The following is a 25,911-nucleotide window of genomic DNA, read 5'->3' on the forward strand; positions in this document are numbered from 1 at the left end:
TATAATGTTTATTTCAGTATGAAATTTATTTTCTCTGTTGATTCATCTACCATATAATTTATGTCATTCACATATCTGTACCAGTAAACAATTTTCTGTCCTTTCCTTGTGATGACTGTACAAAGATTGTGATTTCTATGTGGTTAAAAAATATGTTTACCAATGTTCCTAGCCTATCTGTTTGTAAGTAAAATTCCTTTTCAAATTGGAAGTAATTTTGGGATGTAGTTGCTTTGAGGATTTTGATTTTTGATTAATATTTTCTGCGGGTAGCTTGTTGTAACACATGTGAGTGAAAAAAGCTGCAGAAATCTACCAGCTGGGACATGGGGACCCAATGAACACATCTCCAGGACAACACATATGGGCTGACAACACTAGAAATCGTAAGTAACACAAAACAATAATTTAATCTCACAAATTTTGTGTTATAAAAATTGTTTCTAATCTGAAAAACAAGAGAAAAACATGCAAAATGTATCACACTAAAATATTTTAACTGCTACATAATACATTTATTATGTACAAAAAGTAACATGTATAACAGGTCACTGAAAATGCTTCATAAATAAAAAGAGCGAAACACGTGTGGCAAAAAACAAACTGCCTTTCATTTAGTTGCATAGACGGAACATACCTCCAAGAACCCCGTATAATATTCTTTAATTCTGTGTCTATTCCACCGCAGTTTCTCAAATTGTAATTAAGAACTCACTGAAACGGAATGAACGTATGGTATTAATGGTCGAGAGGGACTATCTGGAGTCGTTCGGACACCTGTCGCACGTATTGCTACGCTGACGGGAAAAAATCGACGCACCAAGGAGGAACTGAGCGACATACACGAAAGTTGGTAGGCGTGTTTCTACGTCTGAAACATGAAGTGTATTACAGTTCCGCGCCAGCTGCGTAAGAGGAGCGCTAGTAGCGCCACTATGAGGATGCAGATCATGTGTGCTTTAAATACACGCTGTAACGGTCGTGAGCGTTATTTACCTTTGAGATTGCACGTGGTGAGTTGATGTTAGTCAAGAATACCCTTAATTCTGTAAAGACGTCATTATCAACACCTCACTGAGTCTGAACGAGATAGTGTAGTAAGTTTAATAAAAACTGAATCACCTTCTGCGATAATGCAGAAGGACTTGGGAAGAATGTAGCCACTGGACACGGTTGCTGCCAGCTGTGGTCATGAGAATGTACGGGTGCAAGATAGCCGCTCTCCGGACGGCCACGTAGCACTACCGTGTGTTGATTGGGAGGTCAGTTGAGGGCCTGCAACCAACCTGTCTGCGTGCTAGATATACTGCGTATACACCTGGATTTATGGTCTGGGATGCGACTGACTTCCCTGTGACAGCAGGAGCACTCTCGTGGCTATCTCACTGACCATGATTGCTAATTTGTGTGTCAACCTGGTGATTCGGCCTATTGTGCAGCCATTCATGAACAGTATTCCAGGTAGTGCTTGCCAACAGGATAACGATCGCCCACATACCGCTGTTGTAAGAGCACATGCCTTACAGCGTGTCGACATGTTGCATTGATCTGCTCCATCACCAGATCTGTCTCCAATCGAGCACAAATGGGACATCATCGGACGACAATTCCAGCGTCATCCACAAACAGCATTAACCGTCCCTGTATTGACCAACCAACTGGCTCTGCGCACTATGGGACTTAACTTCTGAGGTCATCAGTCCCCTAGAACTTAGAACTACTTAAACCTAACTAACCTAAGGACGCCACACACACCCATGCCAGAGGCAGGATTACAACCTGCGACGTAGCGGTCGCGCGGTTCCAGACTGTAGCGCCTAGAACCGCTCGGCCACCCCGGCCGGCGACCAACCAACTGCAACAGGCACGGAACTCCATCCCACAAACTAACACCAGGACCTTTACAACACTATGCATGCACGTTTCCATGCTTGCATTCAACCTTCTGCCGATTACACCCGTTATTAATGCGCCATCATTTCACATTAGCAGTGGCTTATCTCGCGCTTATATTAACCTGTGATCCTACAATTTGAATCACTTAAATATGTGACCTTGAAAAACGTATTCCCGAAATTTCGTAACTCTACATTAATTATTTTTTGCTACGGCGTTTTTTTCGTCAGTAGATTTCACGTAATGCCACTGTGGTGGTGGTGATGAAGATGAGATTAAATGGTTAGTAGAACATACGCTGTGCTACCCGAACGAAGGTCCTTACACTACAAAGCCCTGATGATGAAGCTGTGCCGGCTGGGGTGGCCGAGCGGTTCTAGGCGTTACAGTCTGGAACAGCGCGACCGCTACGGTCGCAGGTTCGAATCCTGCCTCGGGCATGGATGTGTGTGATGTCCTTAGGTTAGTAAGGTTTAATCAGTTCTAAGTCCTAGGGGACTGATGACCTCAGAAGTTAAGTCCCCTAGTGCTCAGAGCCATTTCAACCATTATCAGCAATGTTAGTCAGAATGAATGTGCCAGTCTGCAGCAGATGCTGACGCTGCGTAAGTGTCTAAGAAGACCAAACACAGAAGGTCGTCTGTCTCCTACTCACCCCCAGGACAGAAGCAATGTACCGAATCGGTCTACATATACAATAAATTGTGTGCGCAAGTGTGAGAAATTGCTCTAAATGTTTGCATAGCGTGTATTCGAGGCGGTAAACGCGAATCAGTCCGGCATTCACGTAGCGGGATAAGGGAAACCGCCTAAAAACCACATCTGGGCAGGCTGACCAGCATACCGACCCCCTCGCCGTTTATCCCCCGGGTGGAATCGACCTGGAACCCGGCATACCTGCCCGCCCCGGAAGCGGTCGCCTCAACACGCGTAGCTCTCTGCAGCGGAGTGTGCCTTGTTTTGAATCTTCCTCGCAGATTACAACTGTGTTCTGGACCGAGATTTGAACTCGGAACCTTGTCTTTCGCCGGCAATATTCTTACCGACTGAGCTACCCAGGTACGCCCCACGACGCGTCCTCACAGTATCTACTCTCCTACTTTTCACACTTGACAAAAGTTTTTCTGCATATTTCGTAGGACTAGCAGGCCTGGAAGGAGGGATATCGCTCAGAGCCATTTGAACCATTTTGATGAAGCTGTGACAGGGAATTATACGTTCGTGAAGTAAAACCGCTATTGCAAATGACAATACACGGATTTTAATGTTCCCCGTTGGTCATCATCTCTATTCTTGAAGAACAACGTGTATGGCTAGCACGATTTTTTTTTTTTTTTAATTTCAGCGATATAGCAACAAGTGGTTGGTTTTCTTAAGGGCGAGCAATCGGCGTGTGACGTAGGAAGTGGAAGAGCAGCGGCTTTCTTAACTAGAGCGGAATGCGGCAATGGAGTGGTGGGGGCGGCGACGCGCCTGCTTAACGCAGACCGGACGCGGCCATCGGCCAGCCGCCGTCCGCGTCCGCTTCTCGGCCGCTGGTCACGAAAGGCCCCTGGCTGCCCTCTTCGCCTTTCACGGCTCAGAGGCGCCTACCTTTGACCTTCACCTCGAAAGCGCACTGCGCGTTTGAAGAACGCGCGCTCTGCTTCACATGCTGCCGCATGCTTGGCCAAAAATGTGTGCCGATAAGCCCGTTCACTAATCCTGCGCAACCTTTGATACTACTAAATGCAGGCAGCGTTTTCCCACTTTGGCTGTACACTGTTTAGGCTACTTCTTCGCTCTACACCTCATCTCGTCCTTTTATGTCATTATCGAGTCTTTATATAAAAAAGCATACTACAATACTGCATCGAACAGGGAACACAGTGGTGTGAATCTAATTTTGCGCAAAGACTGTTACCGAGAAAAACGTGCAACAGTACGAAAATGGCAGCATATTCGTAGGATGTGCTTTTGTTCCTTCTGGTTTACATATTGCACTGTTCTTGATACTTCGACAGATGGCCGAAGCACACAAGGTGGCGAAAAATGTATGAAGATATAGCGCTGACAGAAGAATGAAACTGAGGACCGACTATTAATTTCAACGATAAGTGCACACATCTAACTCACTAAAATGTAATAACAATAAAATTATTAAAATCTATCGTAAAGAAAAAAGGGAAAATTCGAAAATTAAAAATTTCGCTCACTGCTGGACGATATAAACAATCCTACTTGTCAGCGCCAGAAATGTATGTGAAATCTTATGGGACTTGACTGCTAAGGTCATCAGTCTCGAAGCTTACACACTACTTAACCTAAATTATCCTAAGGACAAACACACACACACACACACACACACACACACATGCCCGAGGGAGGACTCGAAACTCCGCCGGCACCAGCCGCCCAGTCCATGTCTGCAGCGCCCGGGCCGCTCGCCAAATCCCGCGCGGCTTACTTGTCAGCGTGGAAACTACGAATGGAATTTCCGTTTTGATTTTGTTAGTCACAAGCAGAGATGACTATCCGATAGAATAAGCGGGATTTTTTTTTTTTTTTTGTAACAACGTTATACTACACAAAAGAACATTAACGACTAGGTATGCTACGAAACATAGCTTTATTCTACACTCCTGGAAATTGAAATAAGAACACCGTGAATTCATTGTCCCAGGAAGGGGAAACTTTATTGACACATTCCTGGGGTCAGATACATCACATGATCACACTGACAGAACCACAGGCACATAGACACAGGCAACAGAGCATGCACAATGTCGGCACTAGTACAGTGTATATCCACCTTTCGCAGCAATGCAGGCCGCTATTCTCCCATGGAGACGATCGTAGAGATGCTGGATGTAGTCCTGTGGAACGGCTTGCCATGCCATTTCCACCTGGCGCCTCAGTTGGACCAGCGTTCGTGCTGGACGTGCAGACCGCGTGAGACGACGCTTCATCCAGTCCCAAACATGCTCAATGGGGGACAGATCCGGAGATCTTGCTGGCCAGGGTAGTTGACTTACACCTTCTAGAGCACGTTGGGTGGCACGGGATACATGCGGACGTGCATTGTCCTGTTGGAACAGCAAGTTCCCATGCCGGTCTAGGAATGGTAGAACGATGGGTTCGATGACGGTTTGGATGTACCGTGCACTATTCAGTGTCCCCTCGACGATCACCAGTGGTGTACGGCCACTGTAGGAGATCGCTCCCCACACCATGATGCCGGGTGTTGGCCCTGTGTGCCTCGGTCGTATGCAGTCCTGATTGTGGCGCTCACCCGCACGGCGCCAAACACGCATACGACCATCATTGGCACCAAGGCAGAAGCGACTCTCATCGCTGAAGACGACACGTCTCCATTCGTCCCTCCATTCACGCCTGTCGCGACACCACTGGAGGCGGGCTGCACGACGTTGGGGCGTGAGCGGAAGACGGCCTAACGGTGTGCGGGACCGTAGCCCAGCTTCATGGAGACGGTTGCGAATGGTCCTCGCCGATACCCCAGGAGCAACAGTGTCCCTAATTTGCTGGGAAGTGGCGGTGCGGTCCCCTACGGCACTGCGTACGATCCTACGGTCTTGGCGTGCATCCGTGCGTCGCTGCGGTCCGGTCCCAGGTCGACGGGCACGTGCACCTTCCGCCGACCACTGGCGACAACATCGATGTACTGTGGAGATCTCACGCCCCACGTGTTGAGCAATTCGGCGGTACGTCCACCCGGCCTCCCGCATGCCCACTATACGCCCTCGCTCAAAGTCCGTCAACTGCACATACGGTTCACGTCCACGCTGTCGCGGCATGCTACCAGTGTTAAAGACTCCGATGGAGCTCCGTATGCCACGGCAAACTGGCTGACACTGACGGCGGCGGTGCTCAAATGCTGCGCAGCTAGCGCCATTCGACGGCCAACACCGCGGTTCCTGGTATGTCCGCTGTGCCGTGCGTGTGATCATTGCTTGTACAGCCCTCTCGCAGTGTCCGGAGCAAGTATGGTGGGTCTGACACACCGGTGTCAATGTGTTCTTTTTTCCATTTCCAGGAGTGTATATAAATCAATAGAAACTTAAAAAGGGCGCAACTGTCTACTAGTTAGTCATGAACAGTGATTGTCATTAACGTTCAACAGTTTCAGTATCGTGTATTTCGTTTTATGACAGCCTAATCCTTTATGCTCCGTGTAAGCCTACGAGGGTCGCCCTGTTTAATCATTTTTTTGTCTTTGCACTGGTTTTCTTCGTTGATGTACGAGGGGCGTTCAATAAGTAATGCCACATATTTTTTCTCTGTCAATTTCGATTGCAAATATGCGGAATTTGTTGTGGGACATCGTGGAATATTGCCGCTTCAGCCCTTATAGTTTCATGAAGTTCCGATAGGTTTTCGGCGCTGTAAATAGCCTTCAAAATGGCGTCTTTAACGGAGGAGGGTTCCAAGCAGAGAGCTATCATTGTGTTTCTCTTAGCGGAAAACCAGAGCATCGCAGATATTCGTAGGCGCTTGCAGAATATCTACGGAGACCTTGCTGTGAACAGAAGCACGATGAGTCATTGGGTTCAAATGGCTCTGAGCACTATGGGACTCAACTGCTGAGGTCATTAGTCCCCTAGAACTTAGAACTAGTTAAACCTAACTAACCTAAGGACATCACAAACATCCATGCCCGAGGCAGGATTCGAACCTGCGACTGTAGCGGTCTTGCGGTTCCAGACTGCAGCGCCTTTAACCGCACGGCCACTTCGGCCGGCTGAGTCATTGGGTGAGGCGTCTTTTATAACTACATCAACGTCGCAGAAACCTGTCCGATCTCCTGCGTGCTGGCCTGCAGCACAAAGTTGCGTTACCATCAGGAAATTGAAGAAAGGACTTCAGCGTGTTCGTCGCCACAAGAATAAAAACGAACTTGACCGCCACTATGACAACACAAGGCCTCACATAAGTCTGCACACCCGAGAGGTGCTCACAAAACTTCATTGGGCTGTTCCTCCTCATCCACCCTACAGAGGATGCACTCCGCGGGAAACATTATGTGTATGATGGGGAAGTTACTATTGCAGGAAGACCAGTAGGGTGGTAGCATGCGGGCATACAGACCTTCACAGCAAGGTGGCGTAAGGCGGTCACACTGAAAGGAGATTACGTGGAAAAATAGGGTTTTGTAGCCAAACGGGTGGGGAATAACATGGTGTATTGGAATCCTGAATAAAATCGACCTGGTTTCAGAAACAAAAGTGTTGCATTGTTTATTGAACGCCCCTGGTTCAGTAACTGAACCGTTGCGAATAAGATATAAAACGCAACTTTCACGTCACTGAACAGTCTCCAGAAATAAATCAAATAACCGATCTGCATACCTAATGACTACGTTTGGGAACTGAAGAAGGGAAGGAAAATTAGGGTTTAACTTTCCGTCGACGTCGTTAGTGACGGTGTAAGTAGCCTGTTTGTGTGTTGGCAGCGCGATAGACTGCATTGATAACTCTGACAGCGCAGTGCGCCCTCTATAAGAGACACTCTGTGGCTGGTCGGACTCGCAGCTGGAGGTGAATAGCCAGCGGTGATGGACGTTTGAAGTTAGTAGTTAGCTGTGATGGACGTTAGCCGTCTGAAGTGTTACCGCGAGTGAACGGACTGGACGTGTCCGTCATAGAGATTTTATATTGTTTATTGTATAATTTTTTGAACTGGATGTGACATTATTAAGGTAAAATTTGTTAAATACATTATTTACTTTGCAACAAAATCTTTCCTTTGCCAACCACATGCCTATTAGTAGTTAGAGCCTACAGTAGTTAGAATCTTTTATTTAGCTGGCTGTATTGGTGCTTGCTGTATCACTGTAGTTCGTGTAATGAAGTTTTTTTGTGAGGTAAGTGTCTTATGAAATGTATAGTTTATTGTTATGATTTCTTCTAATTCAGGGCCATTCTTTTGTGTGAATTATTTGAAGAGTCAGATTGCGTTTGAGTTGTATTTGTCAGGAATAATTCTGCAGGTCAGATATGAAACGATAAAGACAGGCAAAGAGTGAGTACGTTCAATTTTACTCAGCAGTTTCAGAATTATATTTAGATGTTTCACCTTCCCAGTTACTTCAGCTTAAGTAAAAACATATTTAGAAGTTTCAGCGGAACACAAGCTCTGATTTAAAACTGTGATTACGAGCGGAGATAATGTGACGACTTTTGCGGACGGCCCAAATCTACCATCGACTCGAAACAGTCACTCTCAAAACAACATTTAACATTCACTGTGTGGTCACTGTCACCCAAGTCAGATATCTGAAGCCAGGATTAGAATAGGCGTAATATTCCAGAACAGAAAGCACTAAAATATTATCCTCCTACTGCTGTTTATTTATTCTCGTTACAAGCTTTTTTAGCTTGTAACACCATCACCGTTTAACAATCGTAATTACAATTCATACATATAAAGTAGTTGTAACGATGGCCTGCGAAAGCGCCCTTTTCCTTTCAAAGTATCTACACTCACGCTCATAAATTAAAGATAATGCTGATACATGGTGAAACAACGCTCTGGTGGGCGGTTTGTGGGTTTAAATCACCTCGGGGTATGACCATGAGGTGCATTTGACCTGTGGTCATTGCATGGTGGCGCTGGCAGCAGTACACACACGCAGAGGTATGTTGGTGCATGTCACAGTACAGTGCAGCGAGGAAGTGTGCAGACGTTTTCAGACGTGCTAATGGTGACTGTGTGTTGAAAATGGTTCAAAGAACACATACTGATGACGTTATGAAGGGTAGAATACTAGGGCGACTGGAGGCTGGTAAAACACAGCAGGTCGTAGCACGGGCCCTCCGTGTCCCACAAAGTGTGATCTCAAGATTATAACAACGATTCCAACAGACAGGAAACGTGTCCACACGCTACAGTATGGGACGTCCACAGTGTACAACACCACAAGAAGACCGATATCTCACCATCAGTGCCCGCAGACGGCCACCGGTACTGCAGGCAGCCTTGCTCGGGACCTTACCGCAGCCACTGGAACAGTTGTCTCCAGACACACAGTCTACAGACGACTGAACAGACATGGTTTATTTGCCCGGAGACCTGCAAGGTGCATTCCACTGACCCCTGGTCACAGGAGAGCCCGTAAAGCCTGGTGTCAAGAACACAGCACATTGTCATTGGAACAGTGGTCCGAGGTTATGTTCACGGACGAGTCCAGGTATAGTCAGAACAGTGATTCTCGCTGGGTTTTCATCTGGCATGAACCAGGAACCAGATACTAACCCCTTAATGTCCTTGAAAGGGACCTGTATGCAGGTCGTGGTTTGATGGTGTGGGGTGGGATTGTGATTGGTGGACGTACACTCCTGCATGTCTTTGACAGAGGAACTGCAATATGTCAGGTGTATCGGGACATCATTTTGTACCATTACGTTGGCTTTTTCAGGGGTGCAGTCGGTCCCACCTTCCTCCTGATGGATGATAACGCACGGCCCCACCGAGCTGCCATCGTGGATGAGTACCTCGTAACAGTAGATATCAGGCGAACGGAGTGGCCTACCTGTTCTCCAGAACTAAACCCCATCGAGCACGTCTGGGATGCTCTCGGTCGACGTATCGCTGCACGTCTTCACACCCCTGGGACACTTCAGGAGCTCCGACAGGCACTAATGCAAGAATGGGAGGCTATACCCCAGCAGCTGCTCAACCACCTGATCCAGAGTATTCCTACCCGTTGTACGGCCTGTATACGGGTGCAAGGTGATCATATCCCATATTGATGTCAGGGTACATGCGCAGGAAACAGTGACGTTTTGTAGCACATGTGTTTTGGGACGGTTTTCTCAACTTATCACCAATACCGTGGAATTATAGATCTGTGGCTTGTGTGTTCCTTACGTGCCTATGCTATTGGCGCCAGTTTTGTGTAGTGCCACATTGTGTGGCACCACATTCTGAAATTATCCTTAATTTATGAGTATGAGTGTAGTTCTACCTAAGAAGGGAATTCATTAGAAAATCTTCCGCACTAATGTTTTCAATTTATTGATGCTGCACACAAAAGCAATAATGGTACGCTGAAATCACGTTATCTCTGGTGCCCCATCTACCTCTAACCACCCCCAGTAATAACAGGACACAAGAAGCTTTTTTGCAAGACATCAGCCCTATGTGTGACTCAATCACGATCAAATAATCTGGAGTAAACTAGTGTGCACATTCATTTAGATAATTTTCCGGTGGCGACGATAAATTATTTCAACGTACGTTAACAGCTAGCCTTTTTTCACACTAGATTCACTCATTATGCTATCTCTTCCGAAGCGTAATAATGACGCAGGAGCAGAAGTAGAAGTAGTCGAAAATATGCAAACAGAATACGGAAGCTGAGCTATAGGTGGAAAAGAAAGCAGTGAGCGGTACTTACTTAGCAGTTGGAACATTAGTGAGGCACAGGAAGTTGTTCCTGACCGAGCGCAGGCTGGCCAGAATCTGTGCGAACGGTGTGACGATGAGATCCTCGCCATGGCTGTAAACAAACAGAACGGCCAACATTAGCATCACGTGCCTCTGCAAAGGCTATCATTAACAAACCAGTAACAGCGTTATCGCTTACAACTGCCATGCAGGCAACAAAAGCATATCGATGCCCGCAGCACCACGTGCAACACACAACTGTTCACATGTAAACCTCGTCACGTAACTGCGTCTAGGGCTTCAAGAGATTGCGCCTACCATACTATTGAGAGCTCACCGAATAAGACGTCCTTCTGTATACGGTAAATGTACTCATGTTGCAAAGTATTACTTTTAGGTTCCAGCTATTCTAGCGTGACAGATTTTGCCGTCAGGCGGTGTTCTTTGAGACTAAAGGTCACATGTGAAACAAAGTTTTCTCAACAAAGATAACTGGCATCATAATGCAACTCTCTGTGTGGCACAAAAACTGCAACTCCAATGGGTTTTCTGTTCTTGCTGCAAACATCAAGCACTTAAAAAGGGGCTGGGGTATAGGTACTACGTCGTTTCTTTAAAAATCTGGGGACGTCGTGCAAGATGATTGCGATTAACGATTTTGCTTCGGTGTGGAGCCACAATCAGATAAAACTTTTTAAAAGATGTAACCGCCATTTGACTGTACAACAGGTTTTATTCCACAATCTACATTTCAGCCTTAGGCCATTTTCAAGTGTTGCAAGTACCTAAAACCATTAGACTTGACAAGAACACAAGACATTGTCAAAATATGTATCTTCGGTTATATAAACCAATTTAGTCAAAAGTAAATGCCATAAAATTTGTGTAATAGGCTAATTTACTGGCAATTAGCATGACTTATTCACTTGGTACGGTTGCGGAATAAAACAGATGACCAAATCACAGGTTTAAATTTCGCTACATTGTGTCTAAGCAGCCACTGACAAACAAAAGTGAAACGATTGTCAAAGATCATCATAAAGACATCCCAGTGGTTGCTTAGACACTGTGCAGCGAAATTTAAACCTTTGATTTGCTCATCTATTTTATTCCACGACCATAACAAGTAAACAAATCATGCTAATTGCCAGTAATTTAGCCGTTCTATCATTTAGTTTTGACAAAATTGGGTTATATCACCGAAGATACATATTTTGACGATGACTGTGTTCTATTCAAGTCTAATGATTTTAGATACTTGTGAGACCTGAAAATGGGCTAAGGACGAAATATAGATTGTGGAATAAAACCTGTTGTCCAATCAAATGGTGGTTACATCTTTCAAAAAATGATTGCGATTGTTCGAGAAAGAATGTTTATGCCGGGATCGTTCATTTTTGTTATAATTCAGATGACTTCAATTGTCACTAGTGTGTAGTTCTTACGTTCATCACTGAACGATATCTCGCTGGGTGCTTAAGAAGGATAATTCAGTCCACCAGTACTCATTTGTAACTAGCAGGAAAAAACCAAAGGACAATGATGGGTTGAAAAAACTCCTGTGCTTGATTTACACCATTTACAGAAAATCTTTCAGCATTTGGGAGATAGAAGATTAACAAAATCCTTTCCACAATCTATAGGTGACTGAAGAGTATAACCTAAATACTGTGTTTACCAAAAGTTCTTTTAATTACATGGAGAAACACAAAAATACGTCATCAGTTTGGTCAGTTCTCCGCATATTTATTATAACAAGGTGCATATAGGATTATTGATTACCACAAAATACAAATCGACGTATAGATCAATACTCTGCATGCCACTGTGAAGTGCATGGCACAGGGTACTTCCAACTGTACCAGTTATTAGGGCTTCTTTCCGTTACATTCACGTATGGAGTGCGGGAAGAATGATGGGTCAGTCGCCTCTGTGTTCGTTGTAATTCGTCTAATAGTGTCCTCGCTATTCCTACGGGAGCGATGCGTAGGGGCTGTAGTATATCCGTACATTCTTCATTCTTCATTCAAAGCTTGTTCTTGAAACCATGTGAGTATGTTTTCTAGTGATAGTTTACTTCTATCTTCAAATGTCTGGCAGTTCAGTTTCTTCAACTCCTCCGTGGCATTCTCCCATGCCCGTCCCCTGTTAATGCTATCTGGTACGGGTGCCACACACTTCAGCAGTATTCTAGGATGGGTCGCACGAGTGTTTTGTACCCAGCTCCTACTGTGAACTGACTAAATTTTCCTAGTGCTGCCCCAATGAACTCAAGTATACATAATTGCAGTGTCTGTATTTGACAATGTCTTTGAAGTTCCATGCAACGTTCCTTCGGGCACGCATGCACACCTCGAACTTTACAGACTCTGTCAAATACACACACTTTACTAATGTATCTCACGCCAGAGCCAAGGCAACCTTACGGGAAAACTACATTCAGTCTCTCCCTCTGCGGGAAACACAATCGTGCGAGCATATGGATGCTTAGGTCTGTCCGTAAAGTGTGTTCGGATAGCCGAAGGGGTTAAGTTGGCCTTTGGCTGTGCTGCGGTGACGACGCGCTGTTTGTGTTCCAGCCGCGGAGCGAGCGCTTGTGTTGTTTACATCGTACTCGGCCGTTCCGCGCGTGCTGTACTCAGCATATAGATCACTAAGGCGCACCAATACAGAAAATCGACGCTCAAATTTACGTTCCGCAACGAATTTGCACGGCCCAAAGCACTCGAAGTCGAACGATTTCTACGAGAAGAAGTTAAAATCCCGGCGACCGATATTCTCGGCATTCACTTGTCCATTGTGAGTAGTATCGTGTATGTCAAGATCATCAACGACGCAACATGTGAACGGACCCTTCGGGACACGAAACAGGGCCTCCGTTTCTGCCATGCTGATGGCAATGTGGGGACTGTACACGTCGATTATTCTGGCATGGGGCTTCGCACGATCAGAATTTTCGAACTTATTTTCGAACTACCGGCGGAGGACGTCGTGAAAGCGCTGCGCCCCTCCGGCACGGTCCATGATCATATTGCGGAAAAATGGACGCAATTCCAGACATATCCTGTGCTGAACGGAGTCCGCCAGGTCCGAATAGAACGTAAAAGACATGTGCCTTCATATCTGAATATCGGTGGCTGCCGTGCCATCGTCATCTACGATGGGCAACCAAAGACCTGCTCTGGTTGTGGGAAGGAGGGACACCTCAGATCAGAATGTTTCCAACGTCGAATCACTCAACTTACGCCGGCTGACGCAGACCCGCCATCGCAGCCGACGCTGCTTCCCGTGACTTATGCAGCAGCCCTCACGACAGCTACCACTTCACCACGACAGCCGACATCCACTGTTGGGTCGCGGCTCCATCCTCCCATACAGGGCGATGACGACACACCCGTTCCACAAGCTACGGATTCAATTCCGATGCCGCCGCCCCCGTCGACGGATAACAACATACATGACGATAGCATGGCCGTAGACTCGCTTATTGTGCCTACAGCTGCCTTTGTGCTGGAACGTCGGGAATCTTTGCCATCGTCTGACACAGAAGGACACACTAGGAAGCAACGCTCTCCGAAGCGACGGAAGCGGAGGCGTAGAGCAACTTCCGAACGGGATGCGACACAGCCTCCAGAGGACGACGACTCCACCTTCAATGACGACGCTACCACAGAGGCAGCCGCCCTTTGCTGCAGTGTGGCACCACCGAACGGAACTGAGGACAAACCACATATACCTACAGTGGCAAAATCGGATGCCGATATGCAGGACAGATGCTGCCCTCCACCTTCTGGAGTGCAAGCACCCATGCCATGTCCTGAGGAAGCTAGGGAAGCCGATCTTACTTTGAGTTCCCCGACGTGGGCGGATGACCACGACGACGACGGAACCATGCAAGTTACGCCAACAGGGCCCACGCCATTGGCGCCGGCTCTCTAGAAAAGACGGCAGGTGAGGTTTGGGGGGATGCGGAGGTGTCAATACAGTCAGAAGCGTCATAGGTAATTCCAGTCTTAATGGATAACTTAACACCTGCGGTTCGGCAACAAGCTTATCGTATCGCCACGCTTAACCTCAAAACGATACGAACGGCAGGGAAGATCCAGTTGCTGCGTGAGATGCTTCGTTCTTCGGATATTGACACTGTCCTGTTGCAAGAAGTGTATATAGCGGCCCTCCCCGTTTTCTACGGTTATGTGACATATATGTCACCGGCGGACCGGAATGGCAGCGGTATGGCAATACTAGTGCGCGACGGAATTGCCATCGAAGAAGTGACTTACCTTCCGTCAGGAAGGGGGCTGGCGATCACAGCACTGGGCACACGCATCATTAACATTTACGCTCCATCAGGAACTGACCAACGCCGCGAACGATCGCTGTTCTACTCGGAGGATATCGCCCCCCTCTTTATCAGCCGCTTCGATCAATATATCTTCGGCGGCGGCTTTAACTGTGTGCTCCACCCCAAAGACCAAGTCCCACACTTCTCGACTTGTCAAGAACTTCGGCTCCTGGTTCGAGATCTGCTTCTCACCGACACGTGGGAGACAGTGCACGGTGACCGTCCCGGGCCGACATACCTTACTAGTCACTCAGCCAGTCGCCTAGACCGCATTTATGTCTCACGAGCTCTAGCGCCGGGAGTACTGGACGCCAAACGTTGGCCGCTTGCCTTCTCCGATCATAGCGCTTTCATATGCACACTCACTCTACAACAGCAGCGGATATGGCGCAGCCGAGGACCCTGGAAGCTCAATGTGGCACATCTTCAAGCCCCGGAATGCCGTCGGATTATCGCCAACACATAGCTGGATTGCGAACGTCGTCTTCCCCGATACCCTTCGACTCTAGCATGGTGGGTGGACTGTGCAAAACCAGCAATTCGGTAAAGATATCGCAGCTTGGCATCTTCACACATTGAACTTTTATTACACGATGCTTCGCGAACTCGACAGCCAACCACCATCTCCAAACCGCCAAATGGAAAGCCGCCGAATTAAAGGTCAAATATTGTCTCTTACGAGGAAACGTTTGGAGGGGATCGTCGTGCGATCGCGACGTCACGACCGAGCGGAAGGAGAAAACCCGTCTATCCATCACATCGTGCTCGACAGCCGCCGACGCCGACAGCAGCTGATCACGGACCTCGTATTGCCAGGTGGTAGGGTCGTAATGACTCAGGCGGCGGTTACAGAAGCCTTTGCAGATCACTATCGCAGGTTTTACGACGAGGTGAATACAGAGGAAGAGGAAGCGGACGAGCACGACATACTGCAGCACGTGTCGCACACTCTCGACAATGCAGCAGCGGCGACGCTGTTAGGTGGAATTACGCGGGACGACATCGAGGACGCGCTTAACAAGGGAGCGCTCAACAAATCTCCCGGGCCAGACGGACTGCCGCTCGAGTTTTATCGGATTTTCCGCGATCAAATGATGCCCCGATGGATCAGCATGTACCAAGAACTGATAACCCCCGGTTCCCACGTGCCACCTGCATTCGTGGAAGGTCTCCTTATACCGATACACAAGCCTTCCAGAGGTCGGACGGTCGAGGACTACAGGCCAATTACGATGCTCAACTCGGACTATAAAATCTTCGTCCGACTACTCGCCAGCCGCATAAAGAAGGTTCTGCCCCTACTCCTCTCAATGGAGCAAACGACACAGGGCGGAGTGACCAATATGCAAACGGCAACCATCGAATGCAGGGATTTAATAGCCATCGCCACATCCTGTCGCCTTCGAGCTGCTCTGATCTCCATTGATTTCGACCACGCCTTCGACATAGTTCACCACAAGTTCCTTCTGTCCGTTATGGCCCGCATGGGCTTCCCGCCTGACTTTCTCGACATCTTTCAGCGCCTTTTCCGTGGAACTGCATCCCGTGTACTGGTGAATGGACGGACTGCGGGTCCCTTTCCGATCCGACGGTCAGTTCGCCAAGGATGCCCACTCTCCATGATCCTTTACGCGATCGCACTCGAACCACTTGTCGGAGGGTTGAAAAACAGTCTCTAGGGAATGTCACTGCGGGATCACACCTTTCACTGCAGGATATATGCTGATGACCTTCTATTACTTGTCCGATCTGGTGGCGAGGTACGCTCGGTGATACAATGGATCAATCGCTATGGATTGGCAGCGGGCAGCCTCATGAATGTGGCCAAGTCGGCAGCGATGCCGATTGGGAGAGGTCTACAGGAGGACGCTGTAGCCCCACTCCCACTAGTTAACAAGATCCGGTTCTTGGGCATAACATTTACACAGGATGTGCGCCGCACGGCTGCCATGAACTATGCACGATGACTACAGGCCATACGCACAGAAGTTCGCCGGAACTTACTTCGACGGATGGACCTCCTACAGCGTGTGGAATACCTCAACCTTCACGTGGCGACTAAGATGATCCATATGGTCCAGGTCCTACCGATATCGACAGCGATGGCACACAGATTGCAAGCAGCGTTTGGATATTACCTTACCGCCGGACACCTATTCAAAGTCCGCTACGAAACACTCACCCTCCCTCCGCGTGATGGCGGACTGGGACTTATAAATGTACGAGCGAGAGCTACAGCGTTATACTTGTGCACAATGATGAAATTGTGGACCCACAAAGATGCTTCCCTTACGGGACGTCTGTTAGAGGAATTGCTGCCGGCGTCTCTTCTGCCACCTGTCACGGTTGCGCACATTACACCTTCACTCTCGCACCTCTCGGCATTTATTCTTGAGTACAGTTACGTGCACCCAGACCTTCCCAACACTCGCACTCCCAAGGCGAGAGACGTTTACAGACTGCTGCTAAGGTCCATCCCTCGGAATGTGATTGAGAGGAAGAGCCCTACGACCCTACGGCCTGCAGTGTGGAGAGCGGCCCATAAGCCATTCCTCCCCACACGGGTACGAGCCGCGTGGTACCAGGTGGTGAACGGGAAGATTGTAACACGACAAAGGCTGCACGCTATTGGGATGACGGATTCCCCCCTTTGCCCACGTTGCCACCTCGTGGATACTGACGAACACCGCTTAACATGTGGATCGGCGTTAGAGGTATGGCTGATAGTGCAGAAGATCCTCGCCTGCTACCTACGTATCGCGCCTCGCACAATTGAGCCACGGCTCCTCCTTTGTCCAGAGGATACTTATTTCCAACCTCACGCTCTCACATGGTTTAAAGGCATGTCCATATACTACCTCTTTCGAGATAATGAGAAGATGGTGTTTGATTACTGGCAATTTCTCCAGGACAGTCATAGCACACTTGAGTGTACACCCCGATACCGACAACTATTTGCGCAGTGTCTTCGATAACCCCCCTCACAGTTGGGGAGTACCGGGCAGAGGTTGACCGCCTTCATGGGGCTCCACACGCTGCGAAATGTTGTACCAATTTGGAACATGGAATCTGTACGCAGATGGGCCATGCACATCGAATGGCGTGCGGGATTTGGTTACATTTTTCTTTCTTTATTATCTATCATCACACTATTAGTTTCAAATTCTTTTTCATAGTTTAGAAGAAACTCTTGTTCTGTTGTTGCTACGGATGTAATTTTCTAATTTTGTTTGTCGTAACTGAAAGACGCCTTTTTCCATATATAAAAAAAGGTTGGCAGCGACAATAATTTCCAATTAAGAAAATTAAAAAAAAAACAAAAAATAAAATAAAAAACAAATTAAAAACACAAAAAGAGGAAAAATCTAAAAAACTGGTCAGCGCGACAGGATGTCAGTCCTTGGTCCGCGGGTTCGATTCCCGGCTATTCATTTAAAAAAATCCAAAATGAAAAAAAAGTGGTCGAATGCTCGCCTGCCACGCGGGCGGCGCGGGTTCGATTCCCGAAAAAAAAAGGTTAACGCGACCGCTTGCGTAAAGCGGAAAATCCGGGTTCGAGTCCCGGTACGGCACAAATTTTCATTTGTTTACAGTACATTGTATAACTGTGGTGGTACACTACTGGAATTTTGCGACTACATTTCATGCAGTCAAGTATGGCGCCTGCTCTACCTACGACTAAACCTACGCCATCGTTCATCTCATATCCCTACAGAATGTTACACCCAGTTACTTATACGAGTTGACCAGTTCCACTTGTGCCTCGTTGATCACTGGATAATACGTTTTTTCGTTTTATGTTCGTGAATGTTTAAAGCAAGTTGCTAGTCTTTGCAGCACTTTGAAGTCTTATCAAGATCCCACTGAATATTTACGGAGAATTCCTGAGAAAGTACTTCATAATAGATAAATGCATAATCTACGAAGTCTTATTTGAGCTGTGTTCAGATACAAGGAGATACTTCTTGCTTTCACAGACCACTGCCGGTAGTTGTTGAAAGTCAGTACCATTAATACGAGGACAAATCTCTCGTCAGCGACGGTACGTCGCAACAGGAGCGTCGACGTGCTTCTGAACTTCTTGTTGAGACGGAGCAGCATTTGCGTGCCCGTCCCTTATTCATTGAACACACTGGTCACGGAGAGGAGGCAGACTTGCCTCGAACTAGGTCGAAGTTCGACGTCAGTCGGGGCTGTCAGCAGTGAAGCTACACACTACTATGTAGGACTATTCCTAACTGACGGCGTCAGTTAATTCAGTGACAATTACTTTCTGCTTAACTGAATATACTAAATCCCGCGCTTTCTGAAAAAAGTTGGAGTTCAATGTTTTTGCATGGATTTACAAGAGGAAAGAATTAGACATGAACGTCTCATCGACATTAAAGTAGTCAGAGATTACGCATTAACTCCGGTGAATGGATACGGGGAAAGATGTGAGCTGTGGCCTTGTTGAAGGAAGTGTCTCAGGAACCACCTCAAGTGCTAAAAGGGAAACTAAGGAAAAAACATATCAGGATTCCCGGACGGGAATTTGAGTTCAGTTCCTGCAGTGAGTAAGTTCACTATCAACCGTGCGCGGGTTTAAGACCCCGGAACATCCGACGTAAAACCGACTATAGCTGACAGTAATGTACCTTCATTTAGCGTTATCTTTTGTCATGCTTATGGAATTCGGCAATGAATCTTCGCAACTGTAGCGTGGTAGAGTTGCAGCGGCCCATATACAGGGTGAAAAAAATGGTTCAAATGGCTCTGAGCACTATGCGACTTAACTTCTGAGGTCATCAGTCGCCTAGAACTTAGAACGAATTAAACCTAACTAACCTAAGGACATCACACACATCCACGCCAGAGGCAGGATTCGAACCTGCGACCGTAGCAGTCCCGCGGTTCCGCACTGAGCGCCTAGAACCGCTAGACCACCGCGGCGGCCAGGGTGAAAAGTATTTAAACCGGCAAACTCTGGGAGGTAGCAGGGGACATCAACAAATATTTTTCCCTAATGTCATTTTTTCCTATGAGGAGTATTTAAACCGGTAGAGGAAAATTTCTCTGGCGGCAAGTTAAACCAACAAACACTTTTCCATTTGTTTATGACCAAGAGACAACACATTAACACAACCCAATTTCAGTAACAGTAGATTTTCAAAAATGCCTCCATTGACACATAAACAAAGGTTACACTGTCGGATTATGTTCTGTCTGACACGGGCAAAAACCCCAGGAGTATCCTGAATTGTTCCTGCTGCTGCTACTATCCAGACAACCAGATCCTCTTCTCATGCAAGAGGAGTTGCGTAAACAAGGTTGCGCATCTGTCCCCACACAAAAAAATTCCAGAGGGGACATATCTGGGGATCGAGCAGGCCATGGTTCAGTACCATCTCTGCCAATCCATGTTTCTGGGAACCGATGGTCCAGGAATCGACGCACACGGTGACTGCAATGTGCTGGCGCCCTCTCATGTTGGAACCACATGCGTTGTCTTGTAGGGAGCGGAACGTCTTCCAGCAATTCCGGCAATGCTCTGGCGAGAAAATTGTAATAGCGCCTGCCATTTAATGGCCTAGGTAGCAGATACGGCCCAATTAAACAGTCCCCAACAACACCGACCCACACATTAACGAAGAACCTCACTTGATGAGCGCTAGTAACTGTGGCATGTGGGTTATCCTCACTTCAAACATGCGAATTGTGCATGTTGAAGACTCCACCACGCCCGAACGTTGCTTGATCGGTAAACAACACAGAGGACGGAAATGCAGGATGCATTTAACACTGTTCCAAGTATCACTGTGAAAACTGTGCTCTGGGTGAAAAATCAGCTGGAGCCAGGTTGTGGACACGCTGTAAGTGAAATGGACGTAACAATTGCTCTCAAAGGACTGTTCTTACATTCGTCTGATTCGTCCCCACGTTGCATGCAATTGCACGAGTGCTGATTGAAGGATCTCACTCCACATGCTGCAAGACAGCTTCCTCCAATTGCAGCGTTCTTACCGTGCGTCGGCGTTCCTGTCCAGGTAATCTGCTAAATGACCGGGTCCCACGCAGACGTTGGTACGCAGCAGCAAAGGTCGTATGATGCGGGATACGGCGATTAGGATATTGTTGTTGATAAACCCGCTGTGCAGCTCGTCCGTTGTGGTGCGCTACGTAGTACGCACCAACCACATCAGTGTACTCACTCCAGGTGTATCGCTCCATTGGTAAACAGAGACAATGCACTACTACACTGGTGGACAGCAGTTGCCTACAACTGAAGAGCGTAATACGGCCTCCACCGGTTTAAATAACCCTCATAGGAAAAAATGAAATCAGGGAAAAATATTTGTTTTGGTGTCCCCTACAACCGCCCAGAGTTTGTCGGTTTAAATACTTTTCACCCTGTATGAGTATTATGACAACTGAGTATTCCGTCTATGATGGGACAGGCTTCATCTGAGAAATCTACGGACTCAAGAACGTAAGCATTGATCCGAGAGCACTGCAGCATTCATTCATTCAACACGACGCAAGGTGAAAAGTGAGCAGGAGTTAAGCCTTGTACTTTGGTGAATGGTACTGCTACAGTTGCTGTCCCAGTATTATTTTCCACATACTGCTGTGCTCAACAACCACTCTACGTTCCACTTACTGAGTGCCGATTTCTGGCTGCTCATCCATGCGAACACTGCTTCTTTCATTAGGGGAGTCAGCACTGTCTGTTGTCCTCATCGATGGTTGTATTGTACTTCCAGTTACGTTTTTTTTTCATTAATCGTTCGGATAATCTTGAAAGGATGATGTGTGTATGCCGTCTCCTGTGTCGGCACTCGATCCAATACTATCTGTTAGCTTACACCGAGTTTCCATTTCTTTGTCCGTACGCGAAAATTAAGTCTGCTAATTCCGAAACATGGTGCAACGCCACTTCACTAGAGTTGATCGATTGTGAAATTTAACTTACTAACGCAGACAGCAGTTTTAAACATTTTTTTCATCAGGAATGACGAAACAAATATACACATTATGTCACCTACAGTGCAGTAGTGGCGATTGCTGTCGATATCCCCACATGTACGACTCCGTGTTGACAGGATTACCAGTTCTACGTACCACATCAAAGAACTAACGATTCGTACATTCCTGTAAGTCCTTGTCCGAGCTATTCCAGAACGCTGATAGCTATGTAATTTTTACTACATTCGTATATGCCACGAATATCGACATAGCACCATTGAAAACAACAATAAGACAACCGAAATATTTATATTACATTGAAATCAACGTTTTTTGCTTTAAATTACTATTCTCTTTATTGCAGAATACTGAGCAGGTATAGGAATGTTGGTAATAGTCATTTGTATGAACAGCAAAATTTCTTTTAATGATACTTTAGAAACTAGAAAATTTCACTGATGAACTAAGATCAGTCATAGTGATGTGATGCACTGTAATTATAAGCACTCCGTCTTCAGGCCACGACTGGTCTACCGGGACCATCCGACCGCCATGACATCCTCAGAGGAGGATGCTGATATGAGGGGCGTGGGGTCAGCAAACCGCTCTCCTGGTCGTTATGATGGTATTCTTGACCGAAGCCGCTACTATTCGGTCGCGTAGCTCCTCAATTGGCAGCACTAGGCTGAGTGCACCCCGAAAAATGGCAACAGCGCATGGCGGCCCGGATGGTCACCCATCCAAGTGCCGACCACGCCTGACAGCGCTTAACTTCGGTGATATCACGGGAACTGGCGTTTCCACTGCGGCAAGGCCGTTGCCCACTGTAATTATAGCATGTCCAAAATTCTTTGTCCAACGTTAAATACAAGTCTATTTTATAGTACCAACTCAAAACAGTTAAGGAACAGTTTTCCTGAGATCTCTGCTTACTGAAATATCAACCTTTCGGGTTCTTGGAAGTACAGCAACAAGCAGACACAGAAACGAAAATCGTATGTGCCGTCGCTACCATGTACAGAATGTAAAGGCAAATGTGACAGGATAAATTCATTCGTAGAGGAAGCGAGCGGCTGCGCGCTGTACCGAGAGTGTGTTGTTAATCTCCAATGATGTTTAGTCAACTACACTGAAATGCCAAAGAAACTGGTACAGGCATGAGTATACAAATACAGAGATATGTGAACAGGCAGAATACTGCGCTGCGGTCGGCAACGCACACATAACACAACACGTGTCTTGCGCAGCTATGTGATCGGTTACTGCTGCTACAATGGCAGGTTATCAAGATTTTAGTTAGTTTGAACGTGGTGTTATAGTAGGTGCTCGAGCTATGGGACACAGCATCTCCGATGTGGCTATGAAGTGTGAATTTTCCCGTACGATCATTTCACGAGTGTACCGTGAGTATCAGGAATTCGGTAAAACCTCAAATCTCCGACTAACTAGTGTCTGATTGCACTCAGGGGTAATGATCTAACAAAGGTTTGGAACCACTGTTTTAAAGGCTCCGCGCTTTTGGGTCAAAGCGCATTCTGAGGGCCAGATCAGGTCAGTGGAGAGAACATTTGGGAACAGTGATAAGTCATCTTTTCCGAAGAATCCATCGTACTTCACAGAGGATCCCATAGTTCAACAGTGTTTTGGCAGATCAAAAAATGGTTCAAATGGCTCTGAGCACTATGGGACTTAACATCTGAGGTCATCAATCCCCTATAACTAGGTTTAAGTAACCAAACTAACGTAAGGACATCACACACATCCATGCCCGAGGCAGGATTCGAACCTGCGACCGTAGCAGTCGCACAGTTCAGGACTGAAGCGCCTAGAACCGCTCGGCCACCGCTGCCGGCTTTGGCGGATGGCTAATAATCTCGGTGTTGAGTTTGTCCCTCCCCCCCCGCCCCCCAACACGCGCACGCACACACACACACACACACACACACACACACACACACACACACACACACAGTGCCTTATCGAAGGTGATAGAACATCAAGAGAGGCTTAAGCAAGGGCAAGGAAGGAGTTTTCGTCTACTGAAGTTTATCTGAGCTGTGAGCGATTATTTCGCATAGTTAGAAACAAATTTCTTTTCTGAGGGGAAAACAAAAAGAGCGTCACCAGATGATATGCGTTTAGATCCACTGAGAGTATGTGGACAATGGACAGTTTATATTTTTACTAAACTTATCGATCCAATTTTGTAGACGAACACCAAATTAGCAATGAATCTGTACCGCCTGGAATCTGTTTAAAACCAGAAGAAAGAAAAAGAGAAGGTAGTTCCAAAAGATGGTACAAATTTAGTACCACTAAAGGAAGTACTAAAACCTGAACATTCTGTTCGGAGTTTTTAAAAATATATAAACAGACTAATCTTCCAGGCAGTGTGACAATTTGAGCAGTACTTAAAGCAGGGAAAATCCAGAAATGCAGATATGTAACGGATATGAAAATTTTTTTCTTTTAGTTTTGAAGTGAGGAGGAGTGTTTTTACGGTTCTCTCATTCGGTGATTATTAACTAACGCTGCGGATAGCCGGCCGTAACCACCAGGAAATATCTGATGTCCAACCGGTGGTGGAGACGGAGGAGGACAAATTCCTTCTAAGATGGAAATGTTTGATTCGTCGTCACACACGAGAATTTGTGTAGGAAAAATTATGATAAAACCTTCCCTTCCCATGTAAAATGCCTTCCTAAAGCTACGTCCGAGTAGAGGTCTTTACGACGAGGTAAGGTTCGGTGCTTCACCCAGGCGCGCAGAAACGGCGAATTGGCGGCGCTGGGAAATATCGGCTGCTTCTCTCGTTCCAGAGAACTTCTTACTCCGGCTACCAAATCGTAAAGCTCCGCAAAGTGTGGCAAACGTCTCGCCGCGATGTCGACCGTGTGTGTAGCACAGACACAAACTGAACCTTCGTTCTCAGCGGTAACAGTCAATAAATCTCACCCTGGTAACAGACCCAAGCAGATCTGTTTGGCACGAGCAATCGGTAAGAAATACTTTTCTGTCTTCAATAAATTTCGTCCTATTCGTTCAGTTTAATGACGCCAGTGTCGTTGGCGCCTTGAAAAGTTACTCATTTGTTGGTAATTTTCACATTGTTTAAATTCAAAAAATCATCAGACTTTTGGCTTGCTACAACCTCTCTCGATTCGAGTAAAGGCTATTAACGGGATTGGTACGCGCGTTGTTTACTATAAAAGTCCGCGGGTGGTGCCTTTAATTGAAAATGAAACAGGATTTCTTAAGCGGCGGTTAGCCAATCGGGCAGGCGGCGAGCCATGCGGCCAGCGATTCGCTTCACGTGCTGGTGACACCTGCTCCCTAGAAATCGATAGCGGCCTGCTCCATTCCGCTGGATTATGACGTTCCGCTGAGATCATCCGATTACTCGCGCCGGCAGCACCGGCCCGCGCCGCGCGACAAAAGCTGCTGCTACACCGCGCCGGCGACAACTCTCGCTGCCAAACGCCAGCGCAAAAATATCGCCAACCACGCAACCGGGACCGCAAGCGACGAAGCGAGCAAGCCATTTTGGATAGCTATCTGGCAGGAAAAACCGCGACCATCCTTCCACAGCGTTCTTAAGGATAATAGACTCACATGGAGTAAAAATAGGGGTCCCCACGAACAGTGGACCCTACATCAATTTGATGCCTCAACGATACAGATAGCCTGTTTCGGTTTTTCAGAGTCATGGTGGCAATCTCCGATGGGTGAAACAAATGTCTGACCGTACCCGCTATCCTTCTTTGTACACTATCAATATCCCCTGAGAGTCACACTCGCGCTACTATTTTGTGAGCAATCTCCTTGTATAGTCAATGTAGTGTCCTACCAACTCATCGAAGTCTGCTTTACCTATATCTGAGCCTATAAAATCATTCCATTTCACATCCCTACAAATTGTTACACCCAGGTACACTACTGGCCAATGAAATTGCTACACCACGAAGATGACGTGCTACTGACGCGAAATTTAACCGACAGGAAGAAGATGCTGTGATATGCAAATGATTAGCTTTTCAGAGCATTCACACAAGGCTGGCATCGGTGGCGACACCTACAACATGCTGACATGAAGAAAGTTTCCAACCGATTTCTCATACACGAACACCAGTTGACTGGCGTTGCCTGGTGAAACGTTGTTGTGATGTCTCGTGTAAGAAGGAGAAATGCGTACCATCACTTTGATAAAGGTCGGATTGTAGCCTATCGCCATTGCGGTTTATCGTATCGCGACATTGCTGCTCGCGTTGGTCGAGGTCCAATGACTGTTAGCAGAATATGGAATCGATGGGTTCAGGAGGGTAATACGGAACGCCGCGCTG

General features: G+C 47.0%; 1 protein-coding gene across 2 annotated transcripts in view; it reads right to left on the reverse strand.

Annotated features, from left to right (window-relative positions):
• LOC126470633 (cAMP-specific 3',5'-cyclic phosphodiesterase-like) overlaps positions 1 to 25,911 on the reverse strand; it is a 929,897-nt gene that overhangs the window by 415,064 nt on the left and 488,922 nt on the right. For both annotated transcript variants that reach the window (XM_050098609.1, XM_050098610.1), the window contains one exon: positions 10,292 to 10,393. In XM_050098609.1, coding sequence (XP_049954566.1) covers positions 10,292 to 10,393 — 102 coding nt within the window. The remainder of the gene's footprint in view (positions 1 to 10,291; positions 10,394 to 25,911) is intronic.

This window comes from Schistocerca serialis, chromosome 3 (assembly GCF_023864345.2).
Source record: "Schistocerca serialis cubense isolate TAMUIC-IGC-003099 chromosome 3, iqSchSeri2.2, whole genome shotgun sequence".
NCBI classification, from domain to species: domain Eukaryota; kingdom Metazoa; phylum Arthropoda; class Insecta; order Orthoptera; family Acrididae; genus Schistocerca; species Schistocerca serialis.